This window comes from Mustela nigripes, chromosome 13, assembly GCF_022355385.1.
Source record: "Mustela nigripes isolate SB6536 chromosome 13, MUSNIG.SB6536, whole genome shotgun sequence".
Taxonomy (NCBI): domain Eukaryota; kingdom Metazoa; phylum Chordata; class Mammalia; order Carnivora; family Mustelidae; genus Mustela; species Mustela nigripes.
Genome location: NC_081569.1, coordinates 69875857 through 69896136, shown reverse-complemented (window position 1 = coordinate 69896136; position 20280 = coordinate 69875857). Strand labels below are relative to the sequence as shown.

General features: G+C 44.6%; 1 protein-coding gene across 2 annotated transcripts in view; it reads left to right on the top strand.

Moving 5' to 3' along the window:
* MYO5C (myosin VC) overlaps nucleotides 1-20280 on the top strand; it is a 91592-nt gene that overhangs the window by 57179 nt on the left and 14133 nt on the right. For both annotated transcript variants that reach the window (XM_059372842.1, XM_059372843.1), the window contains exons 26-37: nucleotides 1466-1559; nucleotides 1870-1933; nucleotides 2019-2099; nucleotides 3181-3361; nucleotides 4963-5056; nucleotides 5506-5569; nucleotides 6603-6771; nucleotides 10366-10453; nucleotides 13249-13347; nucleotides 14810-14964; nucleotides 16416-16505; nucleotides 19634-19784. In XM_059372842.1, the coding sequence (XP_059228825.1) occupies nucleotides 1466-1559; nucleotides 1870-1933; nucleotides 2019-2099; nucleotides 3181-3361; nucleotides 4963-5056; nucleotides 5506-5569; nucleotides 6603-6771; nucleotides 10366-10453; nucleotides 13249-13347; nucleotides 14810-14964; nucleotides 16416-16505; nucleotides 19634-19784 (1330 nt within the window). The remainder of the gene's footprint in view (nucleotides 1-1465; nucleotides 1560-1869; nucleotides 1934-2018; nucleotides 2100-3180; nucleotides 3362-4962; nucleotides 5057-5505; nucleotides 5570-6602; nucleotides 6772-10365; nucleotides 10454-13248; nucleotides 13348-14809; nucleotides 14965-16415; nucleotides 16506-19633; nucleotides 19785-20280) is intronic.

Sequence of the window (20280 nt, the reverse complement as noted above, 5' to 3'; positions counted from 1 at the left end):
AAACACCTGTCTTAAAATTAAAATACCTTATTATCAGAATGTTTTAAATTGTTATCAGAAAATCCACAAAAGCAGTGATCCCTGCTTGGACAGTCAAGGCTTAACTGAATTCCTTCCCTACACCAGAAAACACCCAAGTGTCCCTGTGTTCTTCAGTGCAAAATATCTCAGTGTGAGTTTGGAAAGCTTTTAAGCTTCCACTAAATAAGTGAAATACATGTTGGTAGAATGTTGTTAAGATTATGCAAATGTTTGCTGTAATGGTCGTGGAATAGCCACGCATGGTTTAGAAGAAACTAGGAATCCCATCTAGGTCACCTCTTGACAAGAGAGCTGTCCACATCCTCTGGGTCCCAGTTTCCTGTCATTGAGAAGGAAGAGTTTGGACCGTGGGATCGGGGAAGACCACGTATTGCTCTGACTGCTTCACTCTTAGCAACCACATGAGGCTCGCATCAATCCCTGGGAGTCGTGTCCTCTGCCTAGTCTGTATCTTGGGACATCATAGGGCTGCCCTTGAGTGAGACCCCACTATTTGTCACTCACTTCCTCTTTGGTAGGAAACATGGCCCAAACCCTCTGATGTGGTATATTAAGATTCATCTGATTTTCACAGAAAATAAACATCATCAGTCTGGAAGTAAGCACATCTATGACTTGGAACATTTGTCAAAACGTTACCAAGAGCAGGGCTTTTGGATTGGACAGTCCTGGGGCCCCATCAGCTTCCCTGTGTGGCCCTGAGCATGCCATTTCCCCTCTGTCACCCCAGTTTTCTCATCTGTAAATTATTACTCCATCACCGAGGGGCCTATTATAAGGAAGAGGTCATGTATGTGAAGTGATTGGTAAATGTCAGTTGGATCTTTCTCCTCACCCTCTGAGGAAACTGGGGCTATGGCCCTCAAACACTTAGACAAATTGAGAAAATATCAAGGCAGAGTTATTTCCCACTGCATATCTCCCAGAGCTACAATCCCTCACACCTGTGACCCTTACTCAGTCTGGCCTCACAATGTAATAAAGACAGAATACAGCCTCTTCCCCACAACCTCTGCTCCTCCTCAGCCAACTCCCAGCCTCCCGGGTATCCTTGGCTCTGCCCCAAGAGTTCATCGTACCAGTGAAAGAGAATTTAGCCCCTTAGGTTTTACTCCTCTTGGGCCCCCTTCCTCCCCAGGCCAGCCCAGCCCAACCTTGAAGTAAGAAGCTATTTTTCCGTTTATGTAGTAAGAAAACCAATTCTATTGCTACAACTGACTACATCTGGGAATAAGTAGCCACATTTTGAGCAGTGAAACATACTTCAAGGCCACAATGTGTGGGCAGTGATGATTTAACAAGATGGTAGCTGGGTGAGGCTGTCTTGGGTAGATGCACGATACCGTGTTCGTATTCTCTTTGTCTGGTATAAGCCATAATATCTACTTCTTCTTTACCCGGTACCGTCACTGCCATGATACAGACAATCTCTGAGTTTGAAAAGGAGATAGAGCTACTTCAGACACAGAAGATAGATGTGGAGAAACACGTGCAGTCACAGAAACGGGAAATGAGAGGTAAGAAAAATAAGAGTCACTGAGCCTACGGGCGCAGACCCAGTTTACCACGGGCATCACCGCTAAGGAAATGTATCCTCTGGTATGATGAGCCCAGTTGGTTTGCTGGTTGGTTGGACAAGTGGCAAGTTGAATAGCTGGTTGATGTCATAGCTGGTAGGTTGGTTAGTTGATTGGTTGAACAGCTGCTAAGTTAGCTGATGGTATGGTTAGCTGTGTGAAATCTAGAAAAGTAGGACCAAAAAAGGGAATGGGAGAAGAGAAATCATGCAGAAATGTCATTTATACCAGCTCTGCCTTTTCCTCTCAGAAAAGATGTCCGAGATCACCAAACAACTTCTTGAAAGTTACGACATTGAAGATGTTAGAAGCAGGTAATCATTTTTGCGTTACCAAACCTTTAGAATCATTTTGCACATCAGTGAGATGATTGCTTTTCATACTCCCCTTAAATTCCAGGCTCTCGTTGGAAGATTTGGAACATTTAAATGAGGATGGAGAACTTTGGTTTGCTTATGAAGGACTAAAGAAAGCAACACAGTAAGAAACTCTCCCGGAGTTCTTTTTGATTTTCAGAGATAATAAATATTGAAAGTCAAAAGTTTACCTTCCATAGATTTGACACAAAAGAAATTTGGAGTGGAGTAGTAGAATGATCTAATAATCACTGGAAGTATTTCAAGAATTAAGTAATGAGCTTAATAATAAAAAACAATCTTTTTATAGGATAAACTCCTGAGTCGTAAAACCTATAATCTATACAGGGAAAACAGATGATATCAAATAAGGTAGCCAGTGTTGCCGTACAGATATAACTATGTTTAAATTTGAGAAATTTGCTGTAATCTTTTATTTGCAAACTTTATCTTTTATTTATTTATTTATTTTTAATTTTTTTGATAGACAAAGATCACAAGTAGACAGAGAGGCAAGCAGAGATGGGGGGTGGGGGGGAGCACGCTCCCTGCTGAGCAGGGAGCCCAATGTGGAGCTCAATCCCAGGACCCTGAGGTCATGACCTGAGCTGAAGGCAGAGGTTTTAACTCACTGAACCACCCAGGTGTCCTGCAAACTTTATCTTTTAAAGCAATTTCAGGTCCATGGCAAAGTTTAGCAGAAAGTATAGAGATTTCTCAGAGATTTCCCTCCCCTCCCCAACAACACCAGTGTTGGTAACCCCCACCAGAGTGGTACGTTTGTTAAACTTGATGAACTTACATTGATCCGTCATTATCACCCTGAGTTAGTAGTTTACGTCAGGGTTCACTGTTGGTGCTGTACATTCTGAGTCTGACACATGCATACTTAATGAATATTTACTATAGTTGCATACCAAACATATTCTTAAACTAATAACATGTAATTTTAATAATGTCTAAAATTTTTTTACCATTAGCTGCATATTAATCCAACATAATGCTTCCTAACTGGCTAGAAGGATTTTATAATTCTCCATACCAAATTCCGTAACCTGTCACTATGTGTGTACACATAAACTTTGCATCCTTAACATAGCGCTCACTGTGAATGTTCCTAACTGCTGCGCATGTCCATGCTCACAGTCAGCAGACCAGCAGAACAAGGACCATATGGTTCACTTCTTGCCCCCCTCCTCCGACAGCGTGTTGGAGAGCCATTTCCAGTCCCAGAAGGACTCCTATGAAAAGGAGATCGAAGCTTTGAACTTCAAAGTGGTGCACCTAAGTCAAGAGATCAACCACCTGCAGAAATTATTTAGAGAAGAGACTGACATCAATGAAAGTATCCGTCATGAAGTCACCAGGCTAACATCGGAGAACATGGTACAGGCTTAGCCGTGGGCCCCGGGGGTGGCCATTACTCTAGAGATGTCATTTAACAGTGGGATAAAATTCAGTTTCTTGGCAGTAAACGATGGATCAGAATTATGTTTTCTAGAAGTGAAATAGCTGGGTCCAAAGATACAACTATCAAGTTACCCTGGGCTGGAGAGCACTTTGATTTGAGAGGGGATGGGTCCCAATTCTGTGGTATACACCTGTATTTTGTAAATCTGTGTTTTTTTAAGTCTAGCCCTAACCTCTTGGAAAGTGACAAAAAACGCTAAGGTAGAGGAATGACTCTGGAGTGGGGCATGTGTTCAGGTCTGTCCCTCTGCTTGTGCTTCTCATCTCATTTTCTCAAGGACTTCTCTCTTCCGTGACACCTGTTCCCTGCCCCCACCCCATCCCAGTGTTTGTCTCATCCATGCCTCAGCCTTGGAGAAATCCTGGAGGAATCTCCTGACTCAAAAAATATCCCTTTCTTAACCCCACATCATCTGTAGCCACCACCCCATTTCTCTGTGGGGAGCTGGCCAGGCTTCTCAGTGGTCACCTAATGGATTTTTGCACTCACCTCCCAACTCCCCCACAGCCACGCCATTCTGTCCTAAGCCCCAACCACTGACCAAGTCTGCCTGCACACGGCTGAGCCCAATGTGTTCCTTTTCACCCCCATCTTATCTCTCAGCAACATCAGGTGATGTTAATCAGTCCGTCTTCCTCCTTGCTCTTTGTTCTGCCACCTTCCAGGATACCATGCTTTCCTAAGAACCCACCTCTTAGGTTACCCCGTCTCAGCTTTCTTACCATTTCCTTCTCTTCTGCCTAACCTGAGAGTATTAGGACATCTCCGGGCTGTGTCACAAATGAGATGTAGCTCTAGGCACAGCAGATGTGTGCAGCAGTGGTTAAGGGCCTTCATGTCTTTGTTTATTCTTTGGATGAACCTTTACTGAGGAACATTGCAGAAACAGGCATCCAAATGCACAAACCAGTATTCTTCACATGTACTTCAGAGGCACACGTGTTTTCATACACTTGGATGACAGAAAAGCTATTTACCTGACCGAGGGTGGATGTGAGTGACATTTATAGAAATACACAGACAGACAAGGACAGAGGATCATGAAACATACTAGATCATTCCAGACCTCCACTAACAGAGCGGCACCCCACCTAGAAATCACAGGGCGCAGGCGGACCTCTTTGAGATGATTTTCGTGTTCCTAGATGAGGATATGACCTTTCTGGGCCGGAGCTGAAGAGACTGGCTCACCACAGCAGAGCCCCCACACGGCCTCCTAGACAGGGTTCTTCCTTCTCCTCCGGGAGAGCTCGGTGATATCACGGGTGTAGCTGTGTGAGAGCCACTCCCTCCAGACACGCTGGTGTTGCTTGTGACTCTCTAGATCTTGAGGTAAAAAATTGTAATGCCAAACCAGGTTAATGCCTTGGCTGGCCCTCCTACACAACCGAACCCGACATATGCTCCCTGGGGTTAGACACCTACATGGTCTAGTTTGCTTCCGAGAAGCTCTGAGATTTTGAAGCTCACAGACAAAAGCATTTCATATTCAAATATTTCTAATTCTTCTCTAAAGATGATCCCAGACTTTAAACAGCAGATTTCAGAACTGGAGAAACAGAAGCATGATCTGGAAATCCGCCTGAATGAACAAACGGAAAGCATGAAAGGTAACTGAAACTGTCACGAAACTGCTTTTAGAAAATGGATTCCTTGTCCAGGAAATGACAGAGAAGTCATTGTACCCCAGCATCTCAGACTCTGGTTCTCCAGGGGCCCAGCCAGGTGACATAAATGTGAGAAGTGGGCTGAGTGGAGGGGACTGTAAGGGGCAAGACATTTAGAGGGTGCGGTGGCTTCCAAGCTCCGTTGATTGTTGCCAAGTGGGAATACTGGCCCCAGTGTTGCTTGATATCCCTATCTTTAAAGAAAAGCCAGAAAACCAGATTTTTATGTGGAATATCACAATTTTGGAATAATGGCTTTGAAAATTTTTAAACATTGTTCAGACCAAACAAAACCTAATCTCAAGCAGGAAACAGCTTAGGACTGTTTCAAAGCAAGACCCAATGTAAATCAAAACGTGACCCCAAAGTAAAGACAGTTCTTCCCACTACAGGCAGACTGGAAGAATTGTCTAATCAGTTGAACCGCAATCGAGAAGAAGAAGGAACACAAAGAGAGTAAGTGTTAATGTGTATACTCTTTGAGCTCATGCTCATGCAATGCTTTCTTTTCTGAAATTGTGGGAGAAACCAAGATATGTTATAAAGCCAGAAACGCAAGGTGCTGATTAAGATAGATGATCTATTACCATTCATATGTGAAGGAAAGAAACACATATGTATACACCACACAATACACACACACACAAACACACCTGGCAGAACATACAGGAATCAAGACATTGCTTGTTCCAGGGAGGGTAACCGGATGGCTGGTGCCCAGCAGTGGGGACATAATTTTCACTTTTTATGCCCTTAGAACATGGATCGTCTGTTCAAAACACTGCTGAAATAAGATTGTGTGGGAGAGAACAGGTTTTCTCAGAGCAGGGTCAGGCTTGAAATCCATGTGACAGAGAGTCTTTACGGATAATCCCCCCAGATATGCAAATTGACCCCTAGAGGGCCTGGTGCTGAGGTGGAGCCTTGTGGGGGGGAAAATGTTTTGCCGCCAACAGGCTGACACACTTACCTTTCAGAGCCGTACACGGATGCCCTATGTCCTAGGGAGGATTTTAGTCATGTGACTTTATTGGTAGGATGGTGGTGAAATGAGGATCCCAAATAGTAGGAAAGTGGCGAGACAGTCTTGGATCTCTACTTCTCTTCTCCCTGGGTTTTTGAGAGTCTGGCCCCCAGGCCATTCACATAGGACCTAATCACTGGACTTTTGGTCATAAGGGTGTGAGTGGATGTGGGTGTCCTGGGGCAGCCATCAGCATCCTGTGGCAGAGTGGAGGCAGGAATCTCTTATCAAGTTAAGGAGACTGGGGCAACCGTGGGCAGCTCCACACCCAGCCAGCCCTGATCTTCACCCCTACCCCCACCCCCACCCCCACCTCAAAGACTTTCCTATTTAGGTACTACTCACTTTACACATCAATTGGCCCAAGTATTTTTCTGTCTTTGGAAATAATCAGTGTTTGCTATGACAAGTGACTTCTCCATGACGGTAAAACTGGTGCCAAAATTTCCTTTATCTTTTTCTCAGGACCCTAGAGGCCCAAAATGAAATACACACCAAAGAGAAAGAGAAGCTGATCAGTAAGATACAAGAAATGCAGGAGGCCAGCGAGCACTGGAAGAAACGATTTGAAACTGAGAGTGAAGTCAGGAGTACCTTCCGGCAGGAAGCGTCTCGTCTAACTATGGAAAACAGAGTGAGAATTCTCCCAGTTTGTTGATAAAGGACTGTGTGCAGATGTCACTGAAAGTGGGGGGACATGCCACCTAAAGCACATGATGAACAACTACAGACCAAAAGCCGCTTACGTCAGAGCACTCTGTGTCCTTACCTCAGCACACAGGTGGTCTCCGAGTTGTGGGCTTCTTCTAGGGAACTTTGGGGACTTTCATGGGCCACACCAGGAAAGTGTCCAATAGAGTAAAGGGACAACAAGAGGAGAGATGAGCGCTGTCCCAGGGATGGCACCCATCTGAGATGATGATGTTCTGGTCTACAGCAAGCTTTTCCCCATTAAAGGGCCACGCTTGCTTTGGGGGTATGCCCTTCCTACAGTTTTTCAAGTCAAAATGTTCTTCTATGAAATGATCAAGATGGTACATGGCAAACGTTTTAAATTGTTCAAATCTTCATCAAATTATAAATGCCCTGGTCAAAATGAAATTAGGCAACTCTAAGTCAGTCCCCAGCAATTCTCTGGAGATGTGATTGGTGTGTGAAACCCACAGGACTGGGAAGCACCGTAGTGGCAGATGGGGCACTTTCCTAGGAGGCGGACATGCTCAGGCCCCTTCCTGGCCTGGCAGCCTCCAAGACGGTGACTGGGGAAGGGCTCACCAGGTAGTGGTCGGCAACCTGGACAGGCCCACAAGCCCCGCACCCTGTTGTCAGCACCCCCACCCCATTTCTTATCTCACAGGAAAACCACAATAGGGTAAAACCCTATTTTGCAGGATCAGGATTTAACTTTGATGAGTAATTATATCCAAAGGAATCCACAGAGCTTACCATTCAACAGAAAGTAACAAATTCCAGTCCGGGCACCTAGACGATATCCGTCTTTTTCTGAGGGGGATACAACTTTCTCAGAGAGTCGCCTCCTCGGGTCATGGCAGATAAGCAACTGGCTGCTGAGCTTTTGGGAGAGGTGGTCCTGCCTTCCGCGCTGGAGCCCGTGTCCCTGGGGCCAGAGCCGGAGTCGGTAGTCAGGGAGAGGGCAGATGGGGGGTCATGGGTATTGTGCATCTTGTCCCCACGTGACCGTCCACTCCCTCCCTGTGGGCGTGCAGCTCAGTCCCTGAGCTGTGTGGGGTTTGTAGGAGTTTGTTTCTGATGCTCCAGCATCAGAGGGGGCAGTGAAGCCCACTCAGCGCCCCTCCTCAGGAGCCCTCGGTGTGCCTGGCTCTGTTCCCAGGCAGTGCCGGGCCACGGTGCCAGAGCCGGAGAACACTCACAGCTGCACGTTCCCTCCAACCGCGTACGCTGGAGCCAGTGAGTAACCTCGGTGTTGTGTTCATATACAACAAAAGAATGTAATTTCTATATAAAGGGGTGGATTTTGCTCACAAAGGAACTTCATCATACTAGCTTCCTAGAACAGACATAACAGATTAGCACAAAATGGCTGGCTTAAAACACCAAAAATTTGTTCTCACAGTTGTGAAGGGCAGAAGTCCCATTCAAGGTGAAACGGGGCCACGCTCCTCCGAAATCTCTAGGGCAGAATCCCGCCTTGTGTCTTCCCGCTGCGGGTGGCTCCCAGCATTCCTGCGTTTGGGGCACATAGCTCCGAACTCTGCCTGAGCCTTCATGCAGCTCTCTGTGTCCTTTTCTATTAGAAGGAGAATCTCACTGGATTTAGGACCCACCCTAATCTAGATGACCTCATCTTGATCCTTAGTGTAATTGCAACTGTAAAGACTTTGTTTCTAAATAAGGTTATGTTCTGGGGTTCTAAGTAGACATGAATTTTTTGAGGAGACACGATTTGGCCCAAGACATGATTTTTGAGTCAAATAAAAATCCTTCTTTAAAAAAGGTAAAAAAAACTTTTAGTGATCATCTCACTATTTATCAAAGAAATGAAAAATTAAAACTAGATGTTATTGTTGCCCCACAAGTAATAGAGATCTTATGGTACTGCTGAAAACGCCTTGCAGGGGGCACCCTCACACGTGATTTCCGGGAATAGAAATTGGCATCAACTTTCTCAGGGGTGATTTGGAAACAAGTATCACGAACCTTGGGAATCACATTCTTTTTGACTCAGTCATGCAATTTCTAATATCTTACTATCCTAAGAAATTAGGTATGTGAATAAAGATTTTTGTTCAGAGTGTTCATCATAATGTTATTAATTATAGCAAACGGATACATATCCAACAATAGTGGATAGAACAAATTGTTGTATATCCTATGAATTAGGTGTTAAAATGACAGATGGCATATATGGCCAATGACATGGGAAAGTGTCTTCAATATAAGGAGAGAAAAATACAGAGTTTAAAACTTTATATGCAGTAATGACCCCAATTTCATAAAATTTGTATGTGCCATATTAGGACAAAAGAAAGGAATGAAATAAATCAAAACATGAACAGTGGTTTCCTCCTGGTTCTCATCGACTAGTGACTTATTATTAGAATTATCTTAGGATGGACTGAGACAGGAGGGAGGTAACTGTATCCACACCCCCACTTGTAAAGCCAAAAAATGTTCCTAACATGTTTAGCCAGAGACCCAGAACCGCAGCAGGAGAGAGGTGGTCACAGCGTAGAAACAGCATTTTTCCTTAGTGCCAAGACTCCCCAGGGGCTCCTCAGCTGTAGTGACTACGTGCCAGACACTGCTGGATCTCAAGCCTGAATCCTTTCCGAGCCAAAACCCCCAGAATTCAGGAAGAACCTACCACACTCTGTCCTTTCTAAGAAATATCTGTAGGCATCCAGGACTCTGCTGGTTCCTGAGCCAAATTCTGCATGAGCAAGGGCACCTCCTTATCAGGAAGGAAATGCAAAGCCAGGACCCAAATCTCTACAGTTTTTCTGCCTCCAGTTTCTGATATCCAGAGAACCTGTTTTCACACAGGTTCACAGTATTTTTCAATTCTTTATTATGGGCATTACCTCATTAAGGGAAAAGTAGATCAAGATAAATATGCCTTATCTATACACTGGGATATTATTCAGTCACAAAAAGGAATGAAGGGCTGATACATACTTGAAACTGATGAAACTGGGGCACCTGGGTGGCTCAGGGGGTTAAAATCTCTATCTTCAGCTCAGGTCATGGTCTCGGGGTAGTGGGATCGAGTCCCGCATCGGGCTCTCTGCTCAGCCAGGAGCCTGCTTCCCCCCTCTCTCTGCCTGCCTCTCTGCCTACTTGTGATCTCTGCCTGTCAAATAAATAAATAAAATCTTAAAAGAAAGAAAGAAAGAAACTGATGAAACTTGAACACATTTGCTAAGTGAAAGAAGCCAGACACAAAAGGCCACACATTTTATGATTCCACTTATGTTAAGTGTCCAGAAGAGGCAAATAATACAGAGTCAGAAAGTAGATCAGTGATTGCCAAGGACTGGAAGGGACTAGGGGAACAAGTTACACGTTTCTTTCTGGTGTGACAAAAATGTTCCAGAATTAGATGATGGTGGTGGTTGTCTAGCTAACTTTAGAAAACAACCAGATGTGTCCTTCAAAGTGAATTGGGTGTTATGTTAATGAAGTTGTTACCAAAACACAGATTAAAATGCTTTGAAGCAAATGTCTTTGTTTCTTTTGATTTCTGTAGGATCTTGAAGAAGAGTTAGACATGAAGGACAGAGTGATTAAAAAGCTACAAGATCAAGTCAAGACTCTAACCAAGACGATTGAAAAGGGTAGGAAAAATAACATTCCCTTTCCTGCCTTTTGAACTCTCAGATAAGGTCAACAAGCATTGTTTGTTTCCTGAAGTGGTCCAGAGTCTTTGAGAGTCAAAGGAACGATTCTCAAATGGGGCAGTTTGTGAGGGAGCAGTTTAGGGCTCAGTGATGGGCCAATGGAACGATCCTTTGGGCCAGAGGATAGCTCATCAGCTATAATTGCAGATAACTGCAGATCCACTCATGGAATTGTAAGGGACATCCCATAACGAATACTTCTAATCTCATCTGCTATTAACTCTTCCCTGGTAAAAATGAAACTGTGAACAAGTTTCCAGTATAACTGCTTTGAAATTGTCTTCCTTTCCCAGTTATACAGGATCAAGACCTCCATTTCTGTTACAAGAAAGAAGTAGAGAATTGAGAAGCTAGACAGGAGTCCCGAACATTGACTGAACTTCTCACTTTGAATGCCCTCACGACCTTCCGTCTGCTTCTGAGTCACTGAACTTTTCTGACTTCTCTCTTCTGCTCTCTTGATCCTGCTTCCATATTGCTTCCTTTTCCTCCCAACCTGGATAGCGAAGGCTGTATCTCTAACTGTCTGTTCTTTTTTCTCTATTCATTTCTTTGAAGACCTCCTTCACTGTTATTTACCCCACTCTCACCTCAGTCTCAAAATACCCACCACCAACATGAGGATCTTTCTCCTTCAGTCATCAATGATAAATGTCAGTCTGCCCCATGAGGGCAGGGACCATGTCTGCCCTTCCCAAGTCCCTGTTGTTGGAAAGAACGAATAAACTACCACCTCAACACCAGGATTTCCAACTCCACCTCTCACTCCTCACTTCTGCTCCTGAGTCCCGGCCCCTCTTTGCCTCCAAGACTACTTCCTTGGCCTTTCTACTACCTCCTCCAATTCCAGGGGGCTAAAGTGGAGTACATTAGCTTCCCTTCCTGTATTAGTTATCTATTGTCATACAACAAACTTATCCCCAAATTTAGGAATTTTAAACAACACACACACAGCAACGCAGAGTTTCTGAGAGTCAAGAATGCAGGAGCAACTTAGCTCTAGGGCTCTGGCTCTGAGGGCCATCAAGTCGTCAGCAGAGGTCTAGTCACCCGAGGGCCTAATGGGCTGTAGCATCTGCTTCTAGGCTCGGCCACATGACTCTTGGTAGGAAGCCAACATCTTCTGAACGCTCCATCGGTGCCATTTGCTTCCAGAGTTCCTGCAAGGAACATGCCCAGATACAAGTCAGCACACACAAGAATACCCAGAGTATAACGGGCTTATTGGATAGTTCTGCTTCCTTTCTTATTCTTCCAGGTCCAGATGCAGGGTACCAATCAGACGCCATTCTTAACATAAACTGTATTGCTTAGTAAGACTGTTGACATTCTACCTTGATTAGTATCCAAGGAAACAGGGCTAGTATATTAGCAGGAGAAAGTCTCATACAATAATAAGAAAGTTCTGGTAACTTGTTACCTGCACAACCTTGTTTTCCACCCACCAGACCCTTCTCCTTCTTCTTGGCCTAACTGCTGTGCTGCCTCCTTCATTTGTTCCATCCCCTTCTGTAACAGTTCTTATAGCCCCTGTATTTCCTACAGCTGCTGTAACAAGTCAGCATCAGATTAGCGGCTTAACACAACACAAATTTATCATCTTAAGGTTTTGGAGGTTAGAAGTCCAAAATGGTTTTCAGAGAGTTACAATCAATATGTCGTCAGGGCTATATTTCTTCCTGAGGCTTTAGGGGAGAAGATTTTCCCTTGCCTTCTCAGCTTTTGGAGGCCACCCACATTTCTTGGCTCATGGGTCCCTTCCTCCATCTTCAAATTCAACAGCATAGCATCATCAGACTCTTTCTGACTCTCTAACCTCTGTTTCTGTCATCACATCTCCTCTCAGAACGGACATGAATCTTTGGTGACCAGAGGGCAGACTCTGGCACACACAAAGATGTCAACACCCCAAAGCCCAGGGCCTGTGACTGTGTTACTTACAAGGCAAAAGGGGTTTTGCCAACGTGATTAAATTAAGGATCTTGCAATGGGGAGATTACCCTGGGTTATCTAGGGGACCCAGTGCAATCACAAGAGGCCTTATAAGAGGGTGGCAGGAATGCCAGAGTGAAAGAAGGTGATATGACAATGGAAGCAGAGAGAGAGGGGGACGTGGTGACAGAAGCAGAGGTCAGAGTGTTACGACCATAAGCTGGGAGGTATAGACAGCCTCCAGAAACTGAAAAAGGTACGAAACGGACTCTCCCCCGGAGCTTCCAGAACTCAGCTCTGCTGACACTTTGATTTCAGTCCTATAGGAGAGGTCCATATCAGTCTTCTGGGAAAATCTGTGGTATTTTAAGTCACTAACTTTGTGGTAAATTGTTACAGCACATAGAAAACCAATACAGATCCCCTTGGGATCATGCCCTTCGGTACTTTGCTCACCAACTGTTCCATGAATCTTGTTTTCTTGACTGTGGCTGTGAGAGAAGCAATATTTTGGTTGGCTTTCTTATCTGCATGGTGCTGGATTCATGCTGGCTCTCATGGGGCTCTCTTCAAGGATAACTCCAGCTTCTCAGCAGCAGCAGTACTCATGGATAGACTCGCAGACATGACTCACTACCAGAGGAGCTCTTCAGGATTAGTCAAGTTTCATTTATCTGAAAGCCACACGTGTTCATGTGCCAGCCAGTCAGAATGGGGTGGAGAGAGACAGAGTAGGCTATATATAAAGCCAGTAGAAGCTGTTTCTGTGAATTTAACTGATTGTTTGCCTCTGCCTATAGGCAATGATGGCCACTTGTCCTCAGGACCCAGGGAGTACCTTGGAATGCTGGAGTACAAGATGGAAGATGAGGACAAGCTCATCCAAAACCTCATTCTTGGTAGTGAGACCTGGAACTCTGAATGTCCACTCCTTCACTCATTGCTCCCATCCTGGGTGGGGGCCGCTGCTTCTCCTCGCCCAGGGTTTTTCAACCTCCACACTGGCAACCAGATAATTGGTCGTTGTGGGGGGCTGTGCACTATAGGATATTAAGTATCATCCTTGATTCCTACCCTCTGGAAACCAGTAACAACCCCTAGTCATGACAATGAAAACATCTCCAGACATTGCCAAACATCCCAAGGGAGCCAGAATTGCCCTCAGTTAAGAAGTGCTTCCCTGGCACCTGGGTGGTTCAGTGGGTTAAGCCTCTGCCTTTGGCTCAGGTCATGATCTCAAGGTCCTGGGATCGAGTCCCACATCGGGCTCTCTGCTTGGCAGGGAGCCTGCTTTCCCCACCCCACCCCCGCCTGCCTCTCTGCCTACTTGTGATCTCTCCCTGTCAAAAAATAAATAAATAAATAAAGAAGAAGAAGAAGAAGAAGAAGTGCTGCCCTTACCCCTTCCAAAGTCTAATCATATTATCCAGATAGAAGACACAGCCTCTCATTTTTGTGTCTTAGTACAGGAGCTATGGGGAAAGTAATGTCGCTCCCTGTTCCTTTTGATTTCCACTGAGAATTTTATTTGTAGGCAATGTGATACAGGCTTCCCAGCCCACCTCTGTTACAGGAATATGCCAGCATACATACTCAAGGGCTGGTGGTCTTAGAACCAATCTTAATAGACTGTCTTCACCATGAAAACTACATGGTTTTCCAGGGGGAGGGAGAAAACTGACTTTCTTTCTATCAGCTGATCTCAAGATCTTAAAGTAGAAAACTGATGTGTAGCCTAACTTCCTCTTCTAAGTGACACCCCCATCCCCGCAGAGAGCACATGAGCCCCAGGACCCTTTCCTTTCTACCCTCACAGGTGCACAGCTATAGGGCCTCTTGGTTCCCTGTCTTAATGCAGCCATGGGAAGGTTCTTGTTTGCTTACCTGAGTTCATTCTATAAAGTTTCTCTCTTCCCTTTACTCCCCCTCTCTCCCCCTGCCATTCTCTTCTGCTCAAGGCCAGCAAGGCCTTCTCTGCAGGATTATTGTGTGTCTATTTTCCCGATTCAAGGGGTGCATGTGGTCACTGAGATCATATCCCACCTCCTCATTAGAGGCTGGAGTCGGGGGCACGGACGTGGGTCTCCTCCCTTATATTGGAGGTCTGAAGTCTAGGGTCTCCAGGCCAGGGAGAAGCACAAATTCTGTCTGAATTTCAGCCTTTTAAAAAAGAGAAAGTACTTGGCAAATGAGAAGTAAGAGGAACAGGTGGTACCTGTATATTTTTGCCAGACTGAATTCCTCATGCATTCAGGCACTGTATCCAGTACAGAAAAGCAAACAAGGCCTGGGCCGTATGGGGAGAGCTGATGGGGAGAGCTGGCTGTCAGCCATAGTCCTCATCAGCTCTGTCTGTTCCAGACTTGAAGCCCCGTGGCGTGGTGGTGAACATGATCCCAGGGCTCCCGGCTCACATCCTGTTCATGTGTGTGCGCTACGCGGACTCTCGGAATGATGCCGGTATGGTCAAGTCCCTCATGAACAGCACCATCAATGGCATCAAGCAGGTGGTTAAGGTAGGAACTGCCTTTGACATTAGCCCTTGGTATTTTGGTTACTTTAAGAATATCTTAAGGATTCATCCTTGGGCCGTCCTTCACCTCTCGTCTTTGGTGAGCCACGGGACTCCTCAGGCAAGCCCAAGGCCCACCCAAGGAAAAAAGCCAAGCTGTCTGGAAAAGACAAGCTCCGTCAGGGATCCCCAAGGCTAAAGATTAGCACATAGACCTCAAGGCCTTACCTCCAAGGCTACAACCTGGTAATCACCAGCCCCATCACCACTACCTGCTCAGGAGGTGAGAGTCCCCTGCTGTGAGGATTCATCATTCAGCAGGAGTTAGGAGTAGAGAATTAACACTTGTCTGTTGTTGAGTGCTTCCTGGTCGCTATATTCACGAGAGCCACCAGAGGGCTCTTGGAAGGGGCACCCATGGGTTTTAGGGCACATGTGCATTTCTAGGCTATAGGCACACAGTATTTGCCTCATTTTGCTTCTCTGGAATATTTAAATATTTAGAAACTAAAAGATGCAGGCATGAAGAGTATAAATCCTTTCTCACCAGCATCTCCTGTCTCCGTTTCCCCAGTGACTCCCTGGCCTCTGCCTTTGTGTGGCCAGGACCTGCCCACATACCCCACAGTCTCTATGCTTTTCCATCCACCCCCGCCCCGACTGCCAAGGTGCTCACAACTAGCAGGCTCCCCCGGTTCCGGCAGTCTGGCTTCTGCTCCTGTCACTCCACAGAAAGATCACCAATGATTCCTCTTGCTAAATCCAATGGTTTTCCCTTCTTTTTTATCCTCCTCCCGTGGATGGAACCACTAGGCCCTCCTCTCTGAAACACTCCTACTTTGTCCTTCAAATCCCGGGACTTTCCCAGTTTTCCGCTTACCTCTGACCACGGCACCTCTTAACCTTCTCTGTGCCTCTTCCCGCTGCCCCACAAGCAGAGCTACTCTCCCCAGCAGAGTCCTCAATTCTGAGCTCTTGTCCCTCCAGCCCTTTCCTTCAAGGACAGCATTTTCCCCGCTCGTAGGAGACTTTCTCAGCTGCCCTCTTTTCACCAGCATCCTTGCATCCTGAGCGTTTGGGAGTCTAGCCTAGGACCACTGTGCAGGAGCTCAGCACCCATTTAATTATGTCTTGCGTATGTGATGTTACGAACAACGTTCTTCCCAGTCAGAACGTGAGCTCTGGAAAGCGAGGATCCCGACTTAACTTTACCAGGAAGTTTCATCATCAGAAATACTTTGCAAACCAGAACCTGCTAAATAAACATAAAAGTTTATCATTATAGTATAAATTGAGTAAAGTCTTTGGTGAATAAAAGAAGAATTCATTCTGATCAAAAGCCATGAATTGACCAAATTGGTAAGATTCATGTGATCTTGGCTCAAAGGCACCAGGAGTCACCAGATCCAACTTTGTCTTTCTTGGTTTGTTTGTTTGTTTGTTTTTGTTTTTAAGGAACATGTAAACGATTTTGAGATGCTGTCTTTTTGGCTTTCCAATACGTGTCATTTCCTCAACTGCCTGAAGCAGTACAGTGGAGAAGAGGTAGGGACACTTGCCTGTTCTGTGTTCTGTGCAGACTGCTGGTCTCTAACTTCCTCATGAGCAAGAGCTCACCACAGCAATTGGGGACATCCCCAGCTCCAGGGGTAGCCTCTGCTCCAGATGGCTTCCCCGTCTCCTTCTCAGCCAGGAGGCCAACTTCACATCACTGGTCAGACAGAAGTCACAGTCAGAAAGACTTAGCAAGAGGCTTGGACCTTGGGCATGATACTGGGTCTCAGTTTTCCTTGAGTTTTAAATTAATGAGGTCAGGGTCCCTGGGTAGTTCAGTCAGATAAGCTTTCGGCTTAGGTCACCATCCCTCAATCCTGGAATGAGCCCTGTTCAGCAGGAAGTCTGCTTCTCCCTCTCCTCTGCCCCTCCCCCTTCTCTCAAATAAATAAAATCTTTAAAATAATAATAATTAATAAAAGCATCATAATAATAATAAAGTAAGATGATTTTTAAGTTTGTTTCTGGTTGTGACATTCTGAAGTTTTCAGTATCATGACTCTAAAATCCAATCTTTAGACTAACATGACTGTTATGTTTCTTTGGAGCTCTTTTCTCTTCAGGATTCTGATCATTCCTCCACAATCTGTATGTACATTCTTTGCCATTCCAGCTCTGCTCCCAACAGAAAGGAATTCTCCACCTTCAAGTGTTCACAGACTAAAATGTCACTGACCTAAAATAATAAGGTAGTTTTCAGGGTTTTCACTGCTCTCTCAGATGTTTGTACCATTAATGGTCCCACCAGCTGTGTATGAAGTTTCCAGTGTCATCCCTTCACCAACACTTGATATTGACAGGCATTTTAATTATTTACCAATCTCATTGGTATAAAATAATACCTTGTTGACTTAATTTGCAATTACTTGATCACTAGTGAGGTGAGGACTCACTCCATGGAGGGGCACCTGGGTAGCTCAGTTGTTGAGTGTCTGACTCTTGGTTTCCACTCAGGTCATGATCTCAGAGTTAAGAGATGAAGCCCACGTAGGGCTCCATGCTCAACCGGGAGTCTGTTGGAGATTTTCTTTCTCTCTCCTGCCCTTTTCCCTACTCCCATCTTCTCTAAAATAAGTAAAATAAATATTTTAATAAAATAAATCTTTTCTTTAAAAAAAAAAAAAAAGAGAGGGGCGCCTGGGTGGCTCAGTGGGTTAAAGCCTCAGCCTTTGGCTCGGGTCATGATCCTGGGGTCCTGGGATCGAGCCCTGTGTCGGGCTCTCTGCTCAGCAGGAAGCTTGCTTCCTCCTCTCTCTCTCTCTGTCTGCCTCTCTGCCTAATTGTGAGCTCTGTCTGTCAAATAAGTAAATAAAATCTTAAAAAAAAAAAAAGGAGTCACTCCATGTGCTCATTGGTCATTTGGGTTTCTGTTTAAATTGTCTACTGACATCCGTCTCCATTTTCTTTAGAGACAATTTTTTTTCTGACTTATTTGTAGGAGATCTTTACATATCATGAATAAACCATGGTTTGTCTTATAATTTTTTTATGGAGTCCATTATACACAATTTCTGAATTTTGGTATACCAATCCTACTCTTTTATGATATGTGTTTTAGTGTCTTCAGGAAATTCTTCCCTGCCTGAGACCATGAACTTCTCTTACTTTCTTCTAAACTTCTATAATTCAAATTTAGGGCTCACAGTTATGCTTTTATCTATCCAGAACTGGTGTGATTATTTATCCCATGATGTGTGAGATAATTACCTCATACCTTCTTCTGGGTGGATAATTAATTGTCCCAATGAAGGAAAAGTAAAATAAAATATAAAAGTAACTCTACTAGTACTATAGAACAAGAAGAAAAGTAAGTAAATATAATCCAATCTCTGACTAAAATGAATAACAAAAGGAGCTGGGGGCACAGCCCAGTCCATTTAAGACAAACTGGCATGTGTGAGACATTAATGGAAGAGGATATTATTCGACACCATTTATCTTTTGACCCTTTCTTTGCCCCCTCCGCCATGTATACAGCATTCTTTTCCCTGTTTGAATGCTTTTTTTTTAACTGCCATATTTTCATTTCTATTTCAATGGTTCTTTTTCACCTCTGCCTCTTATCATTATATCCTCTTCTTAATGCTTTCTTTTTCTTTTACCTCTTTGAACATGTTGGATATATCATATTAATCTGGTTGGGCTGTTATCACAAAATACCACAGACTAGAAGGCTTTTAAACCATAGAAATGTACTTTCTCACAGTTCTAGGGGCCCAAAGTCTGACCCTCAACCAGCCTACCAGCATGGCTAGTTCCTGCTGAGAGCTCTGTTCTGGCGTGTGGATAGCTTCTTCTCACTGCTGCACCCTCCCACAGCCTCTCCTTGGGGCACGAGGTGTGGAAGAAGAGACTGAGCTTTCTAGTGTCTTTTCTTCTTCTTTTATTTTTTTTTAAGATTTTATTTATTTATGACAAAGACAGTGAGAGAGGGAACACAAGCACAGGGGAGCTGGAGAGAGAGAAGCAGGCTCCTTGCTGAGCAGGGACCCCCCATCCCATATGGATCCTGGAAACCTGGGATCATGACCCTAGCCTAAGGCAGATGCTTAACTGACTGAGCCACCCAGGTGCCCCCTAGTGTCTCTTCTTAAAGGGATACTAATCCTATCAGATTAGGGCCTCATACTAAGGACCTCATTTGATCTGAATAACCTGGTCACAGGCTCCATCTTCAAATACAGCCACACTGGAGGAGAGGGCTCTGACATCATAAATATTTAGTCCATAACACACATTTTAAAATATTTCAGGTTAATCTGTGCTCTATAATAATTAAGTCATGAATCTCTTGTATTGCATCTCCTGGCCTCTTACAGGTGTGTGTTTCCTTTGTGGCTTTGCCGTCTTTTTTGATGAGCTTCCATGGGATTTGTTCTGCACTGTATGGTATAGGTGCAGGGCAGGGGGTGGGGGGTGCCTATTTGTAGGGTGAGGAGGCAATATGGCGACAGTTATAGAGAGTAAGCGGCACTACAGACATGCAGAGCTCATTTCATACAATCAGAAGCTGGGTTTTAAAGTATAGACGCTTATTGGACTGTCCCTAATAGAGGTAGTGATTTAATTTCCTACATGTCTGTATCATTCTAATATTTATATGCTCACATTACTTTCAGGAATTCATGAAGCTTAATAGTCCACATCAGAATAAGAATTGCTTGAACAACTTTGACCTCTCAGAATACAGACAGATTCTTAGTGATGTGGCGATACGAATCTATCATCAGTTCATTGTTGTAATGGAAAACAACATTCAACCAATAATAGGTAAGAAAAGAATTGATGACCAAAAGATATTTATGGTCACCCTGAGACCTTAAAAAAAGAAATCCAGGGCTGCCTGGGTGGCTCAGTTGTTAAGCCTCTGCCTTTGGCTCAGGTCATGATTCCAGGGTCCTGGGATCGAACCCTGTGTCGGGCTCTCCACTCAGCAGGGAGCCTGCTTCTCCCTCTCTGGCTCTCCCTTGCTTGTGTTCCTTCTTTCACTATCTCTCTCTGTAATATATAAATAAAATCTTTTTAAAAAATAAAATAATGAAATAAATCCAGTATAAGCTATGCAATGACAAAGAATATAATTTTAAACCCAGAAAAATTTAATTATGTAAATGTCTACTTTTTAATTCTTTTTAATTGCTTGAAATGATGACCTATATAAAAGTACATAGTTCTTGGGGTGCCTGGGTGGCTCAGTGGGTTAAGCCACTGCCTTCGGCTCAGGTCATGATCTCAGGGTCCTGGGATCGAGCCCCGCGTCGGGCTC